The sequence below is a fragment of the Pungitius pungitius genome, chromosome 21, assembly GCF_949316345.1.
Source record: "Pungitius pungitius chromosome 21, fPunPun2.1, whole genome shotgun sequence".
Classification (NCBI taxonomy): domain Eukaryota; kingdom Metazoa; phylum Chordata; class Actinopteri; order Perciformes; family Gasterosteidae; genus Pungitius; species Pungitius pungitius.
The window spans coordinates 1,606,881-1,628,438 of NC_084920.1; the positions used below are offsets into that span (position 1 = coordinate 1,606,881).

Sequence of the window (21,558 nt, forward strand, 5' to 3'; positions counted from 1 at the left end):
AACTTAAAATCTAAAGAAAGAGGTCTCAAATGCTTTATTTTGAAATGCCCACTCAGAAGGCTTTCAACTCGTGTGTTATATACACACACACACACACACACACACACACACACACACACACACACACACACACACACACACACACTAAACTAGCTGAACTTTAATTCATCAGCAGTCAGCACATTGAAGTCTTTAAATCCATCCCGTCAATTACTACGGTTAAAATGTCATTTTAACCACATAGGAAGATACACAGAACACCAAAAAAGACATTAGTCAATTTTGTCTTATTGTACAAAAGATTTAATTTTTTTTTTCACCATAAAAACATTTCTAAAACCCAATGAACAACTTCACACACAAAAAAAAAAAAAACAAGACAAGATTCCCTGCTGTATTGAAGAAAAAAAAAAAAGCAGTGCTTCATTTTCAGTCTTTGAAACTTTTTCTAAAATGCCATAGAATCTAATAAAAACAGGTTGAAAAAGGGAGATCATTAGAATGAAGAACATTTAAATACAAATGCTTTATTTCTTGGCTGCTCTTCCTCTTCGGGTTTTGGGCAGCGACTCTGCCTCAACGCTTTCCACCCCGCTTGTGGACTCTGCGTCGTCAGCGGTTACCACGGCGACCTTTGGGCCCCTCCTGGTCTTCTTGGCGGGCTGAGCTTCAGCAGCTTTGCCTGAGAGATCCTTCTCTTCAGTCGGGTCGGCGTCCTTCGCAACGTTCTTGCTCTCGGCGTCGACTTGTTTTTGAATTTCGACGACTTCGAGCTGCTCCTTCCACCTAACGGTCCTTTTGAACGTCTTCGTGTCTTCGACGGCAGCCGCGCTGGGATCGTCGAGTGCAGCGGCCTTCGGTGCGGCCCGTCGGCCCCGCTTGGCCGGTTCCACGGAAGCCGCCGCAGGCTCTGGAGCCGGGACCGTGGCTTCTGCCAGGGGCTCCTGAGCGAGAGGGGCGGCGCCGCGGCGGGCTTTCTTGGCCGGAACAGCTTTGGGAACCTCGTTTTTCACCGCCGCCTTCGCCCCCCTGGCCCGGCTTGGTTTCATCACTGGAGCTTCCGGCTCAGGTTGCTTCTTCTCTTCGGCCTCCTGCACGTGGTCAGACTTCTCCTCTGCTTCTACTGAAGTGGCTCCACCCTCTTCAGGAGCTTGTTTCCCCCTCTTACCGCGCTTTAGTTTGTCCGTGGCCGGGACCTCTTGGACCTCAGCGGCTCTACGCCCTCCTCTCTTGGGTTTTGTAGCCACGGTAGCTTGTTCGGTCATCTTCACTTCAGCCTCCTTGGGGACGTCCACTACAACGGCTGGGGCTTCTTCTACGGGCTCTTGCTCTACCTTCTTTGTCCTCTTTACTTTTTTGGCCGGCTCCTGAGGTTTAGTGGTCTCAACTGATGAAGATTCTGGCTTTTCTTCCTCTTCCTGTTTAGCAGCTCTTCCCCTCTTAGCCCTGACTGGAGGCTGAGGCTGCAGCTTGGTTTCCATAGCAACGTCCTCTGCCACCTCGCTTTGTTCAACAGCCTTGGGTTTGGCCTTCCTGCCCCTTCGGGGTTTCTCCATGGACTTCTGAGGTGCAGCGTCTGCAGTGAGAGACTCGTCTTCGCTCTGCTCCACGGGGTCAGGTTTGGACTTCCTCCCCCTGGGAGTCTTCACCACAGCCTCCTCCTCGGGGGGCGAGGACTCTTCTTCCACTGGAGACGCCTGGGTGGAGGTCTCCGTCACCTGTTCAGGTTGATCATCAGCGGCGCTCTCTTGAGGCTTCGCTGTTCGGCCTCTGGTTGCATGTCTCACAGCGGGGGGGGCGGTGGCGTCGGATTTCTTGCCTCTTCTCGCTCTGACTGGAGCGGGCGCCACAGCTTCATCACAAGCTTCTGCTGCCTCTTGTTTATCCTCCAGTTGGGCCTTTCTTCCTCGAGCAGACTTCTTCTGAGCGGCTGCGTCCGTCTCTGGGACTTTGCCAGTCGCCGTTTCCACGTCAGGCTCCCTCTCCGCTGCAGGCGCCTGAGGAGCAGCTTCCACGGCATCCGACGATTGATTTTCATCACTGTGCACCGCACTGCAGACTTCAGCTGCTTCTAAAATAACAGGAGGGGAGAAGAGGAAAAGTCATCTCTGCATCGATAGCAGTTTACAAATTACTGATCAGTTGTGGGGAAACAAAATGTTTCAAAGTGTCGATTTGTCCATTTACCAATTCAAATCTAGGACATGGAACATACATAAATATTTTAAAATCAAGGAGGGTCAAGTGTATTTAGCCGCGCCGTAAAACATTTTTAGGTGAATACTTCATAAATAGATAACTCAAATGTCTTGCTTTGGTTAATGAGACACTAGAGTCAACCTGAGAAAACACATTCCCTCACTTTCAGAGACCCAAACTATTTGTTTTAGGCAATTTAATTTAAACCAATTAACAGGACGGCTGACATACTGCATAGCTTCCTTGATAAAAAGCGTCAGCTAAATGACATGTGACATACCGTCTGCTGCGTCCTCGCGGTGGGAACTGGGCACATATGGCTGCTCCGCCTCGTCAGCAGGTATGGTTGTTCTCCCTCGTTTGGGCTTCAGCGAAGACTCTGGCTTTTCTTCCTCTTCCTGTTTAGCAGCTCTTCCCCTCTTAGCCCTGACTGGAGGCTGAGGCTGCTGCTTGGTTTCCATAGCAACGTCCTCTGCCACCTCGCTTTGTTCAACAGCCTTGGGTTTGGCCTTCCTGCCCCTTCGGGGTTTCTCCATGGACTTCTGAGGTGCAGCGTCTGCAGTGAGAGACTCGTCTTCCACGTCTTCGCTCTGCTCCACAGGGTCAGGTTTGGACTTCCTCCCCCTGGGAGTCTTCAACACAGCCTCCTCCTCGGGGGGCGAGGACTCTTCTTCCACTGGAGACGCCTGGGTGGAGGTCTCCGTCACCTGTTCAGGTTGATCATCAGCGGCGCTCTCTTGAGGCTTCGCTGTTCGGCCTCTGGTTGCATGTCTCACAGCGGGGGGGGCGGTGGCGTCGGATTTCTTGCCTCTTCTCGCTCTGACTGGAGCGGGCGCCACAGCTTCATCACAAGCTTCTGCTGCAAGAGACTCAGCGGTTTTAAGCGATTTCTCGTGGTGGGGTTCGGTGGCAGCCGTGTCCACTTCTGGGACAGCGTCCTCTTCAGGTTGTTCTTCTTCAGGTAACTTCTCATCTACCGTTTCCTCTTCAGGTGTCTCCACAGAGGAGTTCTCCTCTACAGCCGCTCCACACTTCTCCAAGTGGTCATCAACGGCAACTTCTATATCTAGATTAAGAGAAACAAACATATACAGATATTTGAAAGAAGACCAAGATCAAATAGCTGTGGCAGTTAAGTTGTGTGAGAAATGGCAGATTTGACGTGTTTCTAGAGCAGACTTTGATTTACGTCAATTTGCATCTTAAGAGTTCCATCCAAACTAATAAGTAATGTTTATTTAAGAGATGATTAGTAAACGTACCCTCTTTGTCAACTTGAGGAACATCTCCCACATCTGATGGAACATCGTCTTGCGGCTCCTCGAGGGCAAAGACCAGTTCTTTAAAACAGAAGCAAAGACAAACTCCTCCATCAGCTCCTGGATGTATTGCGCTCCGAGCGACCTCATCCATTACTGCAACAGGTTTCTTAGCAGACCCCAGATCAGACTAACCTTTAGCAACGTCCTCCTCACAATCCTGGGGCATTTCCTCTACAACCTGCTAAGAAAAACAGATTAAAAACCATCAGCAACCTATTAAACAACACAAACCTTTAGTCGACTTCTGATTGAAAATAAAACCCAGTATTTGTCACAATCAATGGAATGAGTTCCTGTAGTGTGCAACAGTTTATAGTACAGTTACATTCCCAAAGAGAAGGTTCTGACCATTACCTCGCTGGCCTCTGCGTCGGGCTGCGCCTCTCCGGGTCCCTGCAGCGGAGCTCCGGGGGTCTCCACAAGCGCGTCGATACCGAAGTCCTCCTCCACCGCGCGGCCCTTTTCCCTGGGAGTCTTCATGAGCCTCTTCACGCCCACCATGTCTTCAACCGGAGCGCTTTTCTCCTTGGGGGCCCTTGCCAGCCTCTCGCCAGCCGGGGAGCTCTCCACGGGGTCTTCTGGCTCTGGCAGGTCCGCTGGGGTCTCCACGAGCGCGTCGGCGGCCTCCGGCTGCGGCGCCGCGGCGTCGGCGAGGGCCTCGCGCCGCTCCACTGCGATGTCCTCCACGGGTGCGGCTTCCTGTCGGGGAGTCTCCATCATCCTCTTCACTCCGCTGAGACACTCCTGCTCTTCAGGCTTCTGCTTGGGCGTCTTCAAAATGTTCCCCCGGAGGTCCTCGAGGGGCTCTGCTCTCTGTCTCGGCGTCCTCATCATCCTCTTCACTCCGGTGAGACATTCCGGTAATTCGGCCTTCTGTTTGGGAGTCGCCGCGGTAGTTGTCAAATGGGCGCAGGGCTGTTGGCTGGATCCCTGCACGGCCGGAGCCCCCCCGTCCACGCTGCATTCCTGGTCGTTATTAAAGAGGCGCTGGACCGCCTCGCTGTTGTAGCTCCTGTCTTTGACTGTGGATGAAACCGTCAGCGGGGACACCATCATTTCTCCTGTAAGACAACGAGACATTTTTAACAATCTGACAAGCCCTTTGGACTCGGAGCACCATCACCAGCTGCACCAGCTGTACCTGGCTCCTCCGGGGTGTTCATCACAGACGGGCACAGGCTTCCTGCCGGTGTCTTCACGCTGCTCTCCCCCATTACGGAGGTCTTCCTCTTTTCGTTCGCAGGGGTTTTTAACATTTCAGAAATCCCTGAAAACATGAGACACACAATACGATCGGGTTCAACATTTAAATTCCAGATAACGTCACAGGAGGAAAAGAAAAAAGATCTTTCCATTTGTCGGGATGGCAAATTACCTGTCAAGTCTTCATCCATTTTCATGTTCTTTTTCAGTAGAGCAATATTGGGGACCACTTTTGGTGCAGCACCGGTGGGCGGTACGTTTTGTCTGTGAGCTCTTCCCACCACGATGGTGACGGGGGAATCCGCGTGTCCCGTGCCAACATGCGCGCACAGGTTCCTTGCAGGGGTCTGAGGGGATTGGGAGACAAAATGGTGACTACACGAACATCACAGTAACAGCTGGGACTATCTGTCTTTCCAATGATGTAAATGTCAGCCGGTCAGCGTCGTCCTTTACCTGGGGTTTGGCGACCGTCTTCTTCGCCGTCTTCTTGGCGACTGTCTTTTTCGCGGCAGCAGCTGGTTTGACCTTCGTTTGTCCAAATCGCACTATCTCGGCCCAGGAATTTTGGACTGTAAAGACGGACAGAGGTGAACATCAGACACCGGCCACATCACGCAGTGAAACGAACAGACAGCGGGTCCTAGTGTGAGAGGCACATTTTGCATTTCAGGGTGCTGCATACCTTTCATAGAGGCCCGTGAAATGCCACTTCTAGTGCGCGAGAGGCTCCTCCTCCGCGGGGTTATCTTGGGAGTGGCACGGACAAAAGGCCCCTGTTCACCCGCAGCATCTTCGGCGATCGGAGACGGGGTGCAGATGTGCGACACGGAGAAGCGCCCCTGTACTGTAGAAGAACTTCCTGGGGCTGGAGATGGGCTCTTGGACTTCACAGCCTTGGGAGAAGGAGACCTGGATTTAGGGGACGTCTTTCCGGATGACGGAGACGCATTCTTGCTCTGCAAAACAACCACGACCCAATTATAAACAGGAGGAATAAAGACTGCGTGCGTTGGGTCCAACTATTCGAGCCATCTCCCTTTAAGGCGTACCTGCAGCAGGCCGATGGTGGACGCACGTCTGAGGAGGGACTGCTTGGGCTGCGACACGGAGAGGCTCCTGCGCGGAGCGGCCCCCTTCTGCAGCGGGGAGTTGGGGGGCAGACGTTTGTCGAATAACTCGGGGCAGAGGAAACCTCCAAAGGAAACGCGCTTCCTCTTCATCTGCGACACGGGCAGGTCGCCGCCCAGTTCTTCACTTTTACGTTTTCTGGTCATCACTTTGACTGCGAAATCGAAAACACGACGTCGTCAGTATCGACCAATCACAACTAATCGCATTAAAGAGTCTTAACAAAGCCAGAGGGGAACAGTCTCTTACCCATCTCATGTTCTCCTGGGCTCTCTGGGGATTCCTCTCCATGGGGATCCACTTCAGGAGAAGTAACGGCTTCCTCCTGCGCAGGTTTAGCCTCTTTGCTTCTCCGTCTCACGGGGGATTTGGGCGACGCAGCCTCGCATGCGGTAAACCTCTTGGGGGGGGTGCGGCTTCTCTTCGGCGTTGAGGCGGCTTCGCTCCCGACAGCGTTTTCGGCGTCGGACGTCTCCGTGGAAGGAACCTTGAAGGACCTCCTTTGCTTCTTGGCGGACTTGGGGGTCCCGTCACTCAGGGGTTCGGCCACAGTGTCGTCAGCAACAGAAGAGACGTCAGCCTCGTCCTTCTCTCGGGTGGAATTGTCCTCCGTGGAGGGGACGGGCTTCTCGTCATTGCTCGCCACTGAACCGGGTCGCGGGCTGCAGAACCTCGAGGCCGGCGTTGGGGGGACGGTGGCAGAAGACTTCCGAGGGGTCTTGACATCAAGTGACTGTTTGATCATCTGATACAGGTCGCTGAAGGGGGAGGCCGTCTTGGTTTGCAGCGGCTCGCCGGCCTCCGCGCTCGTCTCCAGCGGTCGCTGGATGTTTTCATGGTTAGTTCCATCTTTAAGATGAGGGTCTTACAATAAAAAGAAAAAGAAACTGTAAATACAGGCACCAAATCCCTTTAAAAATGAAAGTGCCGGTCGGGACAGAAAGACCGTACAGATCTATTATATCCACTATTTGTGTTCTACTGTGTTTATTCACACAGACTATTAATTGTGCAACATCATCTTCAAATACAAATTTGTCCACTCACCTGTGGACACTTCAGAGGTCCTTTTTTCTCCAGTTTCAGTGGTCACTGCCCCCCCTACTTGTTGATTTAGAACCTAGGCATGAGACACCTCCGTTAACACACATTATCAAAAGGTTTGCCATCGTAGGAAAAGTCAATACATTGAGACGGTCAGACTGCCCCAGTGAGAAAATATAACAGGGGAACTGACTTTGAGGGTTTCAGTCTGGCCTCCGATGGAAGACCTCTTCTTTGGTGTGGGCGCTGGAGGATACTCAAACCTGAAGTGACAACCGGCAGAGAAATGTCAGAAGGAACCTCATTTCGCACAAGAAAAACTAAAAGGGCGGATGCGGGCCCCCATAACTGTAAAACTCTCGTAGAGAAACAGAAGGAGTGGTTGCCGCTGGTGAGAAATATTGTTGACCGCAGTGAATTTGGAAATTTAAAAAAAATCTTATGCTTAAATCATTCAGTTAACAAAGTAGATGGAGGACCTTCTAGCCTCAGTATACACACTGCAGCAGCAGCAGCAGCAGATATTAGAAATGTATGTGGTAACAATAAGAGGGGAGGGTTGGGGGCTGCAGGAAGTGTTCCGTTTGTACTCACCTGAAAGAACGGTCAATAACAGTTATCACATCTCCGTGCTTCAAACGCTCGGCTTGCTGCAAAGCCTCTCCGTTCACGCGGGTCGGATTCACCGAGCTCAAATTAGTCAAAATGATCTGGGGGAGACAAACACAAGCATCACCATAAACACCGTTAAAGTAGCTCAGAGCTTTTTACTTCTATCGGGATCATCATTTACTGCAGTGAATTCACAAGTGATTGAAGAAGAACTACAAAACTAACATTAACATGACGGAGATTTTCACACAGCGAGGTAGTCATGTTCAAAATGTGCCGTTACCTCTTTATTTTCATTAAAGTCAATTCTGCAATGCTCCTTGGAGACTTGAGGAAGCTGAATACGGATATCGCAGTCGGGCTTCCTGTAAGAGACCACAAAAACTAATGTGTGAACAAGACACGTTAGGTGGAATGTACCAATGTTTACGTGAAAATGGTGCCGCTTCACAAAGAGCAAATTTAAATTCTCAGGTCCCAAGTTGGCGGTTTGAATGTATAGTGTCCATGCTGACGTCATCAACAGAAGGCCCGCCCCCTGAACTGAAGGGTTTTTACATGAAGACATATTGTAAACGTTGGCTCCGGCATGAAATGTCTTTATTAACATGCATCGGTAGTTAACATCTACGTCTTCAGATTAAAGACAACTCAGTACTGTATTCACAACCAAGAGACAAATGGAGGATGAATCTGAAATGACTAAAGTTTATAATTAACATATTCAAACCTTCCAAATAAGCACGAGGCCGTGAGAGGAAACTCGGTCCCGTCTGCTCCGCTCCTCTTGATCACCACTATCTTCCCGTGCAGCGGCATTTTACCGAACGTTACCTGGAAACAACACACAGACACACACACACACACACGTCAAGACTGCACGAAGCGGAAAACACGACGTTACAGTGAGGTTCTCCGGAGTACAGTACAGTTTTAAGAACGGAAGGCCAACGGGCTGCGAAAAAAAAAAAAACTTCCAAAGATCCCTTTAACGATGGTGAATAATGGTTCTGTCCAATGTCGCGTTTCACTTTTAAATAACTGGACGCAATTGGAAGTTCGCGTCGTAACTTCGTAAAACGTTCACGTTAAAAAAAAAACTCACCGCTGAGCGACCCACGTGCGACGTCGCCACGATGCCGTGGTCAGAAGTTAATCTCACCAGAGAGCAATGTCAACGTGGGACACGGCGGTTACTGCCTAAACATTGCGTGTTTTCTTTCTCCACTAAACGTGTAAAGAAGCCAGCTACGATTGGCGAACGTTGCGTGGCCCAGGATTTAACTACCGTCGACGAGACAACATTTGTGACGCTGGGGGTTTTAGTCTCACCTGGAAGTCCTCTCAAAGAATCGTCAACTTCTGGCAATCCATAAACATCGACCGGGATGCGACAAATAAAAGTTCTACTACAGTATCATAACGGACTAAGCGTAGTATTGCTATCCTGCGATGCCCTACTTACTTCGACGAATGGCTAACATAAGCTACCTAGCACCGCCGGTCCTAGGCTGTACTCGCCGCTTCCAGACACACGCCGTGGTATCCCTCCGCCACACTATGAACACACAGTAACCTGAAAACCCCCACGATTAACTAGTGTTTTTGGTTTGAAATACATAATGTGAATATTGTACGTACTGTGTGTTACGCTTTTTCGTTCTCATCATGCAATTTAACCCACGTTTATACGAAAGGGACTATTTTGTTTACAAATTTGGCGGAGCAATCTTACCCCGTTAGTGGGAATCTGATTTGAAAATGTTTGAAATTCCGCGCGAAGGATTGTGATTGGTTGAAACGTCGCCGTCGATTAGAGGGCGGGGCCATACGGTTTATCCAGGACAAGGACTGGTCCGATCACTGCGCTTAAGCTTTTGGCACTTCCGATGTTCTAAACATGTATATTTGTGTCTATTTTCGTAGACACAAATATACGTAGAAAAATTTCGAATAAAGCACATGTGCAACAGACCATTTAAATATGGGTTGTTATTCAATTAAGTGTTCAAGAGCCAAAAGAGCCACATTTCATGTAATATGTTGCACTTCAGAATTTCTGCACTACACAACACTTGGGTGAAAAATGTTCACAGACGCACGTACTAGCAACTAATTATATTCTCCCCAAATGAGTCTTTATACATGGGTAATGGGAATTTTGTTTCTATTTTCTGTGTGCAGTGCATGCCTTCCTTCCATAGTAATTGCAATTTTAAACAGTGGCTGGCAGATCAGGTCAACTAGTTTAAAAAAAATACATTGCAGGCCTAAGATCAAGTCCTGATTTGCCCGCCTGGATCTAATCCAAAACAATCAAAAAGAATCACTCTTTGCTGATTGTTTTGTCTTTGTCTTGCAACCAACTCCAGCAGTGAACACAACACATTCCAGAAACATCAATAATGTACTGTGCACTATACAGCTAAACCTCGTACACTAACCTGTAAATCTAGCTCAAGCATGGTTCTAAATGTAATCATAATAAGTTCTAATGTATTCTTGTAAAACTGAGTGTGTGAACATGTTGCTCACATGGTAATACATCAGAACAGTAATTGCACTAAACCCCTGAGTGTACCGTTTTGAGCATTGGTGTATTTTAATGGTTGTAAATAACCTTTCGGAGGAAAGTTTCCTCTTGTTTCACAGGAATATTGATTTTGAGGTCACTGTCATGAAGATTCTTGGTCTGGCTTTAATTCTTTGGGTGATGGAGAATATCATCTAATAACATATAATAAAATAAAGATTGTCCATCGCTTTAATGTGTTGCTATTGCTATGGTCAGGTCCATAATTCTTTAGACTGACACAATTTGAATAATTTGGGCTACAGACCGAAATACCTTTAGTCCTTTTAAAAGGGAAGGGATTCCTGATTTGGATGTAAATACCCTGAAGTTGAAGTTAAAGTCTCTTGATTTATTCCCTTTCAAATCCATTGCGGTTCTGTAAAAAGACAAATATTTATGGACCTGCTGCATAAAGGGAAAAAAAACACTGAGGCCCCTGTGGAATGAGAATAAAAATAATGACACACTGGAACAACACAAACTCATTTAATATTAAATGTTTTTATTTTTTAATCTTTTTTGTTGTCGTTTTTTTCTTCTTTTTTTCCCAAAGTCGCTTGATAATGACAAATTGCAACGTCTTCCATAATTCTCAAACTGACGGTGTGTCTGTTCCATATCGGCTGTGGAGGGAAAAGTTGTGCGCTGTTGCGGACGGGTGAAGTCCTTAATGACGAAAGCAGCTTTGACCGTACAAATAAAAATGAACACACGATGACTCGGAGGGACTCCGAGAGTCCCATGTGTGCAGGTCCTGGTCCGCCAGAACGAACAAAACACGAACAAAACACGAGTGACTGAAGAAAGAATTCAGGGGCTCAGTAGCAGAAGTGTGTGTGTGTGTGTGTGTGGGGGGGGGGGGGGGGGGGGGGTGGGCAGCACAGGACGTAGAACAGGCCAAGCACACTACATGATTCCTTCCTGAGACATTGGCGTGTGTACAGTAACGGTGGTCTACATGAACCGTGTGTGTGTGTGTGTGTGTGTGTGTTAACGGTGAAGGCGTTTTGGCGTAAAGTGAGTCACAGGGTGAGAGGTTGCTCCGGATCCGGCAAAACGTCACACATTCGCTTCTACCAAAGGTTGCCGGGGGGTGGGGGTGGGGGGGGATTTTGTTGACAAACATCACATTTGGGACCTTCACGTGAGCAGAGGCATCACTACAATCGAGTCTTTTCCCGTCCACGACAGATGATTTGATCCGTTCGGAGACCACACACACCGTGCTTCACATTTTAATTCTCTTTGAGGCGGAGCTGCTGTGGCTCCTGGTTCCTGGCTCCTGGTTCCTGGTTCCTGGCTCCTGGTTCAGAAACACCATCTCTTTCTGCTACGTGGCCAAAAAAAGCTCTGCCCCGACTGGAGTGCTACTTTGTCATTCTACTGTATGTAAAAACACGTTGTCAAAGTGAACCGGGGGGGGGGGGGGGGGGGGCGTCTGTGGAGGGAGGGGGTATGTGAAAGCCACATTCTGAACAGCCAGTGATTGGTTAAGGGCCTGTCCAGTATTAAGTAGGACACAAAACATGAAAGAACCTCCTTCAGTAAAATGTGCTCAAAATATCACAAAGCTATAAACAAAACACGTAAAAGTATTCTTTAAAAAAGAAAAATCTGGTGAAGCCTAAAACTCTTCATAGTTTTAAAGAAATGAATAAAGCTTATATACACAAACTCAAAGGCTAACTCAAATACACCGTAATAATGCATCTTCATTAATGTGATTTCTTGAAAGGACCGGTGACCGTATCATACAATCAGTTTTTTTTTTTTCATTCTCCTGCAAGCGAAAAGAAAAGAAAAAAGGAAAACAAATCCAACCTGGAATAGTGAAATTCATCGCGACTTGTTTTCTGTGCACATTTGTGTGTGTGTGTGTGTGTGTGTGCACTGGAGAGAAATTTCAACGTCTTTTGCTTCTTGTTAATTGGAATAATGTACAAATGTGATCAAACTGAAAGGTGTCTCTTAATACTCTCGATGGGTGTGAAAAGATTCAAACAACAATGTGTAATCTCAGAAAACATGTCCTCACTTCAACCTGCCGTCAATCACTATAGTTCATTAACTTTCTATATATATTTATATATCTTCTGTACGAAATCTGTTTTTTTGTTGGAAAAAGGTAAAAGACCCTCTTTGAGGGGGGGGGGGGTCTTTAGTCCCAGGCTTGCAGTCCGCCTCAGAGCACAACAATGAAAGTGTCTGTTGAGTCGTCTGTGTGCGTCCTCCTTGCACATATCTGCCCGGCGACGCCCCGCCCACTCCGCCACGCCCCGCCCACCACACCCGTTTCCATTGGTCTGTTGGGGAAAAGGTGGAGAAGGGAGGAGCAGCAGGGGAGGGATGTTTGGGGGGGGTAGGGGGGGGGGTCATCAGCAGTGTTTACGGTATGGTCTCTCGAGGCACACCACCAACCCCCCCCCCCCCCTTACACCTCCCAGCCTCCCCCCTCCCAACATGGAGAAGGTGCCTCCGGCGTGACGGAAAGCAGATCAGGAGGTGGGGTCTTGTGTCCTTAGAGAGGAAGAGGTTGGCTCTGCCCGTCTCCTGTGTTCAGCAGTCAGGTGCAAAAGCCCCCCCCCTCCCTACCCACCCATCCTCCTCCCCTCCTCCTCTTGAGAACGTTGGGGGCGAACCCACAGCGTCGTGAGGAATAATACAAAAAAAGTGGGCCGCGACTACGGCGATTGTGTGGCTGGACTGCTTTGGGCGGAGCTGGGGGACAGACTGGGGCTGCAGCTGCCTGGGGGGGGGGCGCTGGGACGGCCGCCTGCGGCACCGCTTTCCAGACCCTCAGAGTTCTCCAGCATCTCCTGGATGAGAGGGGGCATGGAGCCGGGGATCTCCATCTTCAGCGTGATGACACGCTCAGCTCCTGCAGGGGGGGGGAGAGGGGGGGGGGGACAGTAAGCTATCGTAGATCTTACTAAAGACATTTGTACAATCTCCTTATGAGCGTCTGGTCTTGGCACATACCTTTAGCGCTGATGCTTCTCAGATCCGTGATCTTCATCAGCATCTTGGGAAACATGTGCGGTTTGTGGGGCCTCCTCCTCCTGACGTAGATCTTCAACGCCTCCAGGAGGGGCTCCTGCAGGACGTCCACCTTCTCCGCCTGCTCCAAGTCCTGACGATCTGTGGACAAACGAGTGCGTCAATGAGCCTCTGCGGTGGTTCGTGATCACAGTTCGCCACTAGATGGCGCTCGATGATGACCCCCCCCTCCCCCTCCCCCTCCCCTCCCTTTCTGTTATTCCATCACAAGGACACGGGGGCACTTCGGAGGAGCCTGAAGGTCCAGTCGGGTGACTTGCCTCCACACAGCAAACAGATGGCGCTGAGCAGCCCCGTCTCCGCGTCGTCCATCTCCAGAGGGAGGAGCTGGTTGGCGAAGGCGAACACCAGGTCGGTGAGGGGGCCGAAGCCGGCGTTGTGCATCTGGGTTCGGTTGAGCGTGAGTCCGTCCGAGAAGGTCATGGTGTCCTGCTCTGGCGTGTAGCGCGTGCAGATCCGGAGTATCTGCAGACACAGCGGCGCTCGATTGGTCAGAAACTGAAAGCCGGCCTCCTAAAACGGGGCGGAAGGAGGTGTCTCGCGGGTCTCACCAGGATGTCCAGGCACGCCGACTTGAGCAGCGTGATCTGGTCGGCGATGGTGAGCGTGGTGAAACCCGGCAGCTGCTTGGCAAACTCCACCGTCTTGATGATGCACTTGGTGGAGAGCTCGCTGAACTTGTCCCACAGGTCGTGGTCCAAGGACACGCGTCGTTCTGAGCTGTTAGTCTGGAGGGGGGGAGGCCAAATTTGAGACATTGGACAGACCCATAGAGATGAACCACAGGGAACGAAGGTCGGCCCGAGGGGACTCACCGTAGTGTATTTGCCCAGCTGGCAGAGGGAGGGGAACGTCTCCTGGTGGGCCTTGCGCACCCTGTCGATCATCCGCTCTGTCTCGGGACTCAGCACGTAGCTCTCCGTGCACTCCTGCTTCTTCTCATCCTTTTTCTTCTTATTCCGGTCGTTCCTTACTGCTACAGGGAGGAAACGAGAGGGACGGAGAGAAAGGTCACTACGTGTCGCTCGGGGCTTCATTTGAGCGCGTTTGGGACCGGGTGGCGACATCCCGAAGGGAAACGCACACGGTGACCACGCACGGGTCAACATGCAACAACATTCGGTGCGCTCTCGCTCCTCTTGTGCTGCGCTGCATGATGAATGTTGGGTAATGGCTGGGGGGGGGGGGGGGGGACCTTGAAATAATCCTGCGTGCTCCCCCCCCTCTGGGCGATCTGGCTGAGCACAGTGTGCTCACCCCAAATGACAAAAAACACCGGGCGGGGTGTTTAGCATTGGAATCCCATTACAGGCTCCATCCATTTCTCCTACCCAGACTGCAGCTAGGACTGGGCTGTGTGTGTGTGTGTGTGTGTGTGTGTGTGTTGGGTGAGACGGGGGGGGGGGTTAGTTGATAAATAGTGGTGGGGGATGGAGCTATCCATAAGGCTGACAAATTGCCACAGCTTTCATTAGGCGTCCCGGCTAATCTAATAACATAATATGACAAATATCCGGGCTGTAATGGTTTCAAAGGGCTCGGCCGCTCCGCCTGCAGCGGATCAAGGAAAAATAACAGGAATAATCTTCCAGCTCCCCCTCCCTCTCTGCTCCATGTATACAGCAGACACTCTTATTTCATTCTCTCCACAGCGCCCTCTCTCCCCCTCTACAAAATTGGGTTTCTCATGCTTTAAATCATCCCCCCCCCCCTCTCAGTTATCTCTATCAGCCCCCACAATCTCTACCTCCCCTGCAGGCACCTGAGTTCCCCCCCCCCCCCCCCCCCAGCCGCTGACCTCAGATCAGATTTTCCTTGTGTTAATCCTAACCTTGACATTAAGGGCGAGAGAGCGCTCGGGCTGATGGGAGATCAGTGTCTGTGACATGGCTCGGGGGCTGGGGGGGGGGGGGGGGGGGGGGCGCACCAGTTGGCACTGCTGCTCATCCATCAGCCCCCAGACAGGCCTCCCTGCCTGGGAGAACACGGAGGGGGGGGGGGGGGGGAGGGGGTCCCCGATGCTGCACCGAGTTATTGCTAAGGAGGAGCACGCTGCTCTGCAACCCCCCCCACACACACACACAAAACACATGTGGATATGAAGCAAGAAACTCTGCACCACCCCCCCCCCCTCCCCATGTAATACAGTACATTATGAGGGGTATGTTAATAAAAGCAGGCGGGGCAGCAAAAATAAATGAATAAAATACGTTCATTTACTTCAATGAGACAATTATGTCTTAATCGGAGAGGAAACAGCTTTTCAGGCCTGTTACGTAAAACGGATCTGGGCCGGACTCAGTGTGTGTGTGTGTGTGTGTGTGTGTCGATGTCCAATTAATTCACAAATAAAAGTGGGGCATTCCTGGCGCCCGGACATTACCCGCGCTGACAAATTGGCAGCACAATCATAAGCTGCACAACACAATTTAATGAAGTCATTAAAGAACTATTAGGCCCGACTGACGATCTGTCATGGCGAATTGCCACATGCAATAACCCTTGGAGGGGGGAGGGGGAAGGAGGGAGGGGAGGGGGGCACTGACAGTAGCGGGTGAACGAAAATGGAAGAAATACTGCCTTGCTTTGTTTTATTATGTTTGTGTGTGTGTGTGTGTGTGTGTGTGTGTGCGTGCGCGCGCACAGAGACGTGCGTCTTTGGAGATGCACGGATGCTAATGGAGGAACTTGCATCCTGGATCGCTCGCGGTTCCGCCTTCATTGCATAAAAATGATTTACAGGAGGCGCCGTGTAACGCGTGAAGAATACTGCGAGCGAGCGCACGCAGACACGCACACACACACACACACACACACACGCGTCACTCCATCATTTGTCCTCATCGTGGATTCCAGCTGCAGTGTGCAGTTAATGGACAATCTCTGTTAGTGCCTTGGCGTCTGAGTGTGCGTGCGTGTGTGTGTGTGTGCGTGCACGTGTTTGTGTCTCCGTACGAGACGGAGCGGTGGGCAGATAATTCGTGTGAGGAAAATTAAAGCGCTGGCAGCTCGTCCATCACACAGATTAAATTCAATGGAAAAGATAAAAATGTCAACGTTCTCCCTCCTGCTCGTCCCGCCGCTCGCAGCGCAGAGCCACCGCCGACAGTGATGGAACTTTCTCGCTCCCCCGATCCTGCATCCTCTCTCGCCCCTCCCCCCCCCCTTCCCTCCCCCCTCCTGCTCATCCTCACACAGAGTTCACCTCCTTCCTCTTCTCGCCTCACGTTGCTGCTCTCCATCATTTTCGGCTGCATTTTATTTCACCGTTATGTTTTTTATAACACGATGCCCGATGAACATGCAGGCGATAGAGTCGTGGGGGAGGGGGGAGGGGCATTGCTTGCCCGGTTTTTTGGGGACGGGGAAACTGAACCAGAACACAAATGAACGACTTCAAATGGAGAAGCTTCAGCTACCTCTGGTTAAATGAAACAGAGCAAAGTCAACCTGCTACTTCTTATCAAAATATATATGATTTAAATACGCATCAGCCTTAAAGGCGTTTCCCTTGAAATGCTCTCCCCCCCCCCCCCCTTCAGCCCTGACGCCGTCTTGCCTGGCAATGCCACCTGGCAGCGGGTCTGCCGACAGACACAAGGTCACCCGGACGTCCCCTGGAGCCGGGGGGGGGGGGGGGGGGTCCACCTTCTGTGAGCGTGTGACAGAGAGCGTGTGCTGCTGTCCGAGTGCCTTTCTGCTCCCTTTTATTCATACGCGTTTGTCACCTTGCATGTGCATAGGTTACAAGTGTGTGCACCCGAGCATGCATTTTCCGTGTGTGTGTGTGTGTGTGTGTGTGTGTGTGAGAGGACTCCCCGCTGGCCCCAGATGGCCGGCCTCTCCTTCCTCACCAGTCCGGACTACTTTCCCCTCGCCAAAGTCACCGGCGAGGACACGAGGCGAGCGATCGCCAACCACAAGAAAAAAACAAACAACAACCCTGTGGCCACAGAAAAGGCCTGATGCTCGAGAATCTATCCCATAATAAAAATGCTGAAGCCTGCGTTCAGAAACCCCCATGCTAGCGGTTTGGACTCCTCCAGTACCACCCGTTGACCACTAGATGGCTCTCCAGCTCCAGCAGACGGCTCCTGTGAGCGACCGTGATTAATGGCCCCCGTTCAAGAGGAAAGGAGCTCAGGGGATAACTCCTTCCACCGCGAGCCACGCCGCCGCCGCGCCGCCGACTTCAAGCGCGCCCGGGCAGAGGAAGACAGAGGGCCACGCTTTCCGGGGCTGCTTATTCGCGACACGTGTGCCATTACTCAGCACCTCTCAGTATTCATGACTACAAAAAGGGCCCCCTCCACACGTGCTGGGGATGTGTAAAGTGATAGCAAGAGGGCGTCTTTGTGCACAACAGTGTACCAACAGCCTGCTGGCCTCAGAGTTCCCTGCAGTCACACCTCGTCCAATTACTCCATCACGTCTGACTGCGTGGGTGTGTGTGTGTGTTCACACAGCCCCCGGGGGTGCAATGATGGGAGCAGACGCCTGCTCTTTCACTCTCGGCAGGTGAGAACACATTCATCACAGCGTCCTGCCGGGGGGGGCCGCGACTGTTGTCGCCGCCGCCGCCGCCGGGCCGGCGCCGCGCGGGACTCAGCGGCTTTGACTGCACTCTTGGTTTTGGCGAGAAGGAGAAAATTAATAAATCGGGTGCAACCGTCTACTTCAGCGACCAAATAGCGAGCCCTCGTGGACGGGGGTGGGGGGGTGGTGGTGGGGGGGGGGCATTATACTCACACTCCTTGGACATCCCGACCTCCAGGCACTTCTGCAGCCGGCAGTACTGGCAGCGGTTGCGGGTGACTTTGTTGATGATGCAGTTCTTCTCCCGGTGGCAGGTGTACACCATGTTCTTCTGGATGCTTCTCCGGAAGAAGCCCTGTGGGACAGAAAGACGGAGCCATGAGGAGGGGGGGGGGGGCGGTCTGCATTACGGCTTCGCACACACCTCACCACACGAAAAAAAAAGTTTCAAAACCAAGCCTTGCAACAAACTCCCAAACGGCCCGAGGCCTTAAAAGGCTTATTGTGCACAAACTGTCACCAGCTCATGGCTTTCGAGGGCACAAGGTCACTGGGTGGCACATAACCGTGGCCCAGTTTACGCCGCCAGAAATAAGCAACTCTAGATCCAGGCCACGCGTGTATTATTAGAGAGGGTCGAACACAGGCGCCGCAGTGTGAGAACAAAGACGAAATCCCTACTTTTTAATCCAACTAGATCAAAGGAAAATACATTCAAAATCTAGTCCGTGCGCTTCCGGTTGAGCACAAATGATAATGAGCTCATCTTTGGTGACGCGTGGCGGGTCGGACCATGTTCTCCCCCCCGATACGAAGGTCACGCATGGCCGCTTATATTCCTCCTTCACTGCGGTGAAAGCCTGTTGTTCGACCCGTGGAAGCTGAAACGCGCCTCGCGTGTCAAACAGATAGGAGGACGGGGGAATGCAGATGGGCTGGGACAGACGTGATAAAGGTCACTGTCGCTATTGATGCGACGCGGCCCGTGTTGTGGTGGGTCGACACGGGGGGGGGGAGAGAGAGAGAGAGAGGTGGTTTCCAGGGGGCCCCCCTCCCAATGCGGAGGGATTAGCTCAGCTAGCCGACAGATGGCCCGGCGGACCCGGAGCAGGAGGCGGCGCCGCCGACACGTGACGGACGGAGGGGAAGCGCCTGGAAGGTGACGGCGTGGCTGAAGTAGACACATGAATACTCCTCCTCCTCTTCTTCTTCTACTTCTTCTACCTCTGCAACAAAGAGCTGCTGCCTCCCTTCTGTGAGGCCTCAGCAGACTGAAAACGTGGCGTAAAGGGGGCTTGTAGTTGCACGCTAATCCTCGCTGCTGATGGGGGGGGGGGGGGGGGGGGGAGATAAGTCGGCGGCCTTTGTCTGTGCGTGCATCACGTGCCCTTTGATCCGACGTTGCCCCGACCCTGACCCCGCCGTCAGAGGGGATCGACCCGCTCACTCCTCACGCGGAGCGCTAGGCTCAGGTGCCCCCCCCCCACCCCCACCGATTGGTCACCGCTGCCGGCTCGTGGGCCAGTCGATTGTTCCTGCCCCCCCCCTCCCTCCTTTTAGGAGTCATTGCTTCCTGCGGCCCTTAAGCCTCTTTTTGTATCGCTGCTTAATCCACCCGGGGACAAGAGCCCTGAGCGACCTGTCGGGGGGGGGGGGTGTCTCACCTAGTGTGTGTTACGAGCCTCACGAGCGCGTCGGGGTTTCTAATTTGCATGGGAGCGTGTGAGGAAGTGCCTTATTAAGAAGTAAGCAGGCAGAGGGGGGGGCGGGGGGGGCTCGGGTCACGGGGAAACACAGGAATCCTCTTTGCGTGACTTTCACACTGGGCCCGGATTAGAAGTGCGTTCCCAGCCTCCCACTGCGCCCCGTGTGTGTGTGTGTGTGTGTGTGTGAGCCCCATTCCTGCGGATGCCGGGAGGAGAGACACAAACATAAACATGGGGGGGGGGGGGGCGCATGCATATTTAATGCTCACGTGTTAATAACAGCGCGGCGTGCATTGGCGGGGGGAGTTTGTGCGTGCGGGGGGTGGACCTCAAACGACGTCTCCCTCCCGCTTCCTCTGTGCGGCGCCGCCCCCGGGAGGCGCCTTTGTAGTTCCGCACGCCGACTGCTGCTGCTGCCACCGCTCACCCCCACCTTACACACCCCCCCCCCTCTGATGAGACAACCCGGTACACGCGCACGCCTGCAGCGCTGAATTATTGAGCGCGGCGAGCCAAGTCGTCTCCTCTGAAGTCAGAGACACACGGGGGCGTCGAGCAGATGAGAATGTTGTGCTCTTCTGTGATGGGGTGGAGGGGGGGGGGGGCACACAGACCATGTGACCCCGCAGGCGCTTCAACGTTCCTTTGTGTAACTACGCGGCACAAGGACTTCCGGCCGATACAAGGACTCCTTTTGGAAAGTGTCGCTGGTTTCTGATCTGTCGGCGAGAACAACGCCGGGACCCCGAGGACACGGGTTCGAGGGGGGGGGGGGGGCTCCTCCCCGCGTAACTCCTTGCACGACAAAGCAGGTTCTATATTGGTCGAACACACACACGCAGAGACTTGTGCGATTAAGTGTTGTAATCATGTACCGCCCCATTTAATCAGACGCCATTAGACTCGCCGTAAAGGGGAAACAATACAAGCACTCGGGGGCTTTAAAATGGCCGCCGCGGACCTTTTTAAATACGGGAAAAAAACAACTAAATGCAGAGTCGAGCTGCCCGTGTTTAGAAACGCTGGAGCAGAAACACGACTGTTTTGTATATTAACAAAAAACAAAGTTTCGAAAAACCAGTTTGTGGACACGTGGACATTCATTGGAGGTTTGCACCTGGCGGTGAGATTACATTCGATTGCACAGATCACCTCCGTCTCATCTCGGCGCACCTTTGAGCTCGCACAGCCCTGCCTCTGTGCCTCGGGGGGGGGGGGGGGGGGTGGGGAGCGAGATAAAAGCGCTGTGTGTGTGAGCCTCACACACCGGCAGGGGAACATGTCTGCGTGCACACGGCTCCTGGCAGCTGATAACAGGGGCAGGTGAGGCCTCTCGGGCACCTGGGCAGCGCGGCCCTGTTGATAACAGGCGGCCCGACGCGGACGCGTCAGCAGGGCCGCCATGTACGTTATCTACACATAGGTCGCTGTTCTTTAGTGTTGAGAGAGAGTCGGTGCACATTGCCCGGAGCCTGCAGGCCATTAGGGATTCAATATGGCAGCCGCCGCCAGTTAATGATTCCCCTTCCAAAAAGGGAGCCAAGTCGGACTCATTTCCCACGTTTAAAGGGTCCATAGGTGGGGTTCAGTGGGTTAATACACAAGCAAAAGCCATATTTGCTCAGTACAGAGCAGGTGGATTAGTGCCTGAAGTCTCTCAAACTCCTCCTGTGTGTTGACAAAGCGTGTTCTGTTGGCGTGCTCCACCGGGCCGCCGCCCTGCGCTGCTCTCACGACAACACCCCCCCCCCCACATGTGCCACGGGAGGCAAGCAAAAGCCTCCTGAACCTCCCAGCCCCGCCCCGCCCCTGAAGCCCCCCGTGTGCTCACCTTGCAGCCCTCGCAGGCGCTGACGCCGTAGTGGTACCCCGAGGACTTGTCCTGGCACACGAAGCAGGGCTTGTAGACGCGGGGCGGCGGGGGAGGCGACGGCGGGCTCGGCACGATCTCCTCCGAGCTGGTGCTCTGCGTCTCGATCGCTGCGGGGGGGGAAAGGAGGCCGGTTAGTGGACACAAACACCATCACCATCATCATCATCAAGGCACCAGTGAAACCAGCCCTTCTCTGCCGCGTGTCTTCATGTTAATGCAGGCTCCTTTGCTCCTCTGAAACGCAGCGTTTTATTTTTGCCCCCTCTGTTTAAGTACGAAGGATTGGAAACATTATAAAGC

At 52.3% G+C, this 21,558-nt stretch overlaps 2 protein-coding genes across 5 annotated transcripts; both read right to left on the minus strand.

The window, feature by feature from the left end:
* Positions 1-162: 162 nt before the first annotated feature.
* mki67 (marker of proliferation Ki-67) lies at positions 163-9,043 on the minus strand. 3 transcript variants are annotated; one of them, XM_037463449.2, is made up of 17 exons: positions 8,844-9,043; positions 8,242-8,345; positions 7,795-7,876; positions 7,494-7,609; positions 7,093-7,162; positions 6,903-6,975; positions 6,105-6,719; positions 5,777-6,009; positions 5,410-5,683; positions 5,181-5,296; positions 4,897-5,071; positions 4,663-4,788; positions 3,876-4,582; positions 3,654-3,699; positions 3,462-3,539; positions 2,480-3,265; positions 163-2,071 (listed from the first exon to the last, which is right to left on the minus strand). In XM_037463449.2, the coding sequence occupies exons 2-17, from the start codon at positions 8,328-8,330 to the stop codon at positions 528-530; spliced, it is 5,130 nt and encodes a 1,709-aa protein (XP_037319346.2). In that variant the 5' UTR covers positions 8,331-8,345; positions 8,844-9,043; the 3' UTR covers positions 163-527. The 3 variants fall into 3 exon arrangements, with proteins under 3 accessions (XP_037319346.2, XP_037319344.2, XP_037319345.2); XM_037463447.2 differs by having other exon boundaries at positions 3,654-3,702; XM_037463448.2 differs by lacking the exon at positions 8,844-9,043 and adding an exon at positions 8,617-8,638 and having other exon boundaries at positions 3,654-3,702.
* Positions 9,044-12,701: 3,658 nt separating this feature from the next.
* Positions 12,702-21,385, minus strand: raraa (retinoic acid receptor, alpha a). Of its 2 annotated transcripts, none has more exons than XM_062560043.1 (7): positions 21,217-21,366; positions 17,893-18,034; positions 13,959-14,116; positions 13,695-13,871; positions 13,404-13,608; positions 13,066-13,224; positions 12,702-12,964 (listed from the first exon to the last, which is right to left on the minus strand). In XM_062560043.1, the coding sequence occupies exons 2-7, from the start codon at positions 18,002-18,004 to the stop codon at positions 12,768-12,770; spliced, it is 1,008 nt and encodes a 335-aa protein (XP_062416027.1). In that variant the 5' UTR covers positions 18,005-18,034; positions 21,217-21,366; the 3' UTR covers positions 12,702-12,767. The 2 variants fall into 2 exon arrangements, with proteins under 2 accessions (XP_062416027.1, XP_062416026.1); XM_062560042.1 differs by having other exon boundaries at positions 12,704-12,964; positions 13,959-14,119; positions 21,217-21,385.
* Between the last annotated feature and the right edge of the window lie 173 nt (positions 21,386-21,558).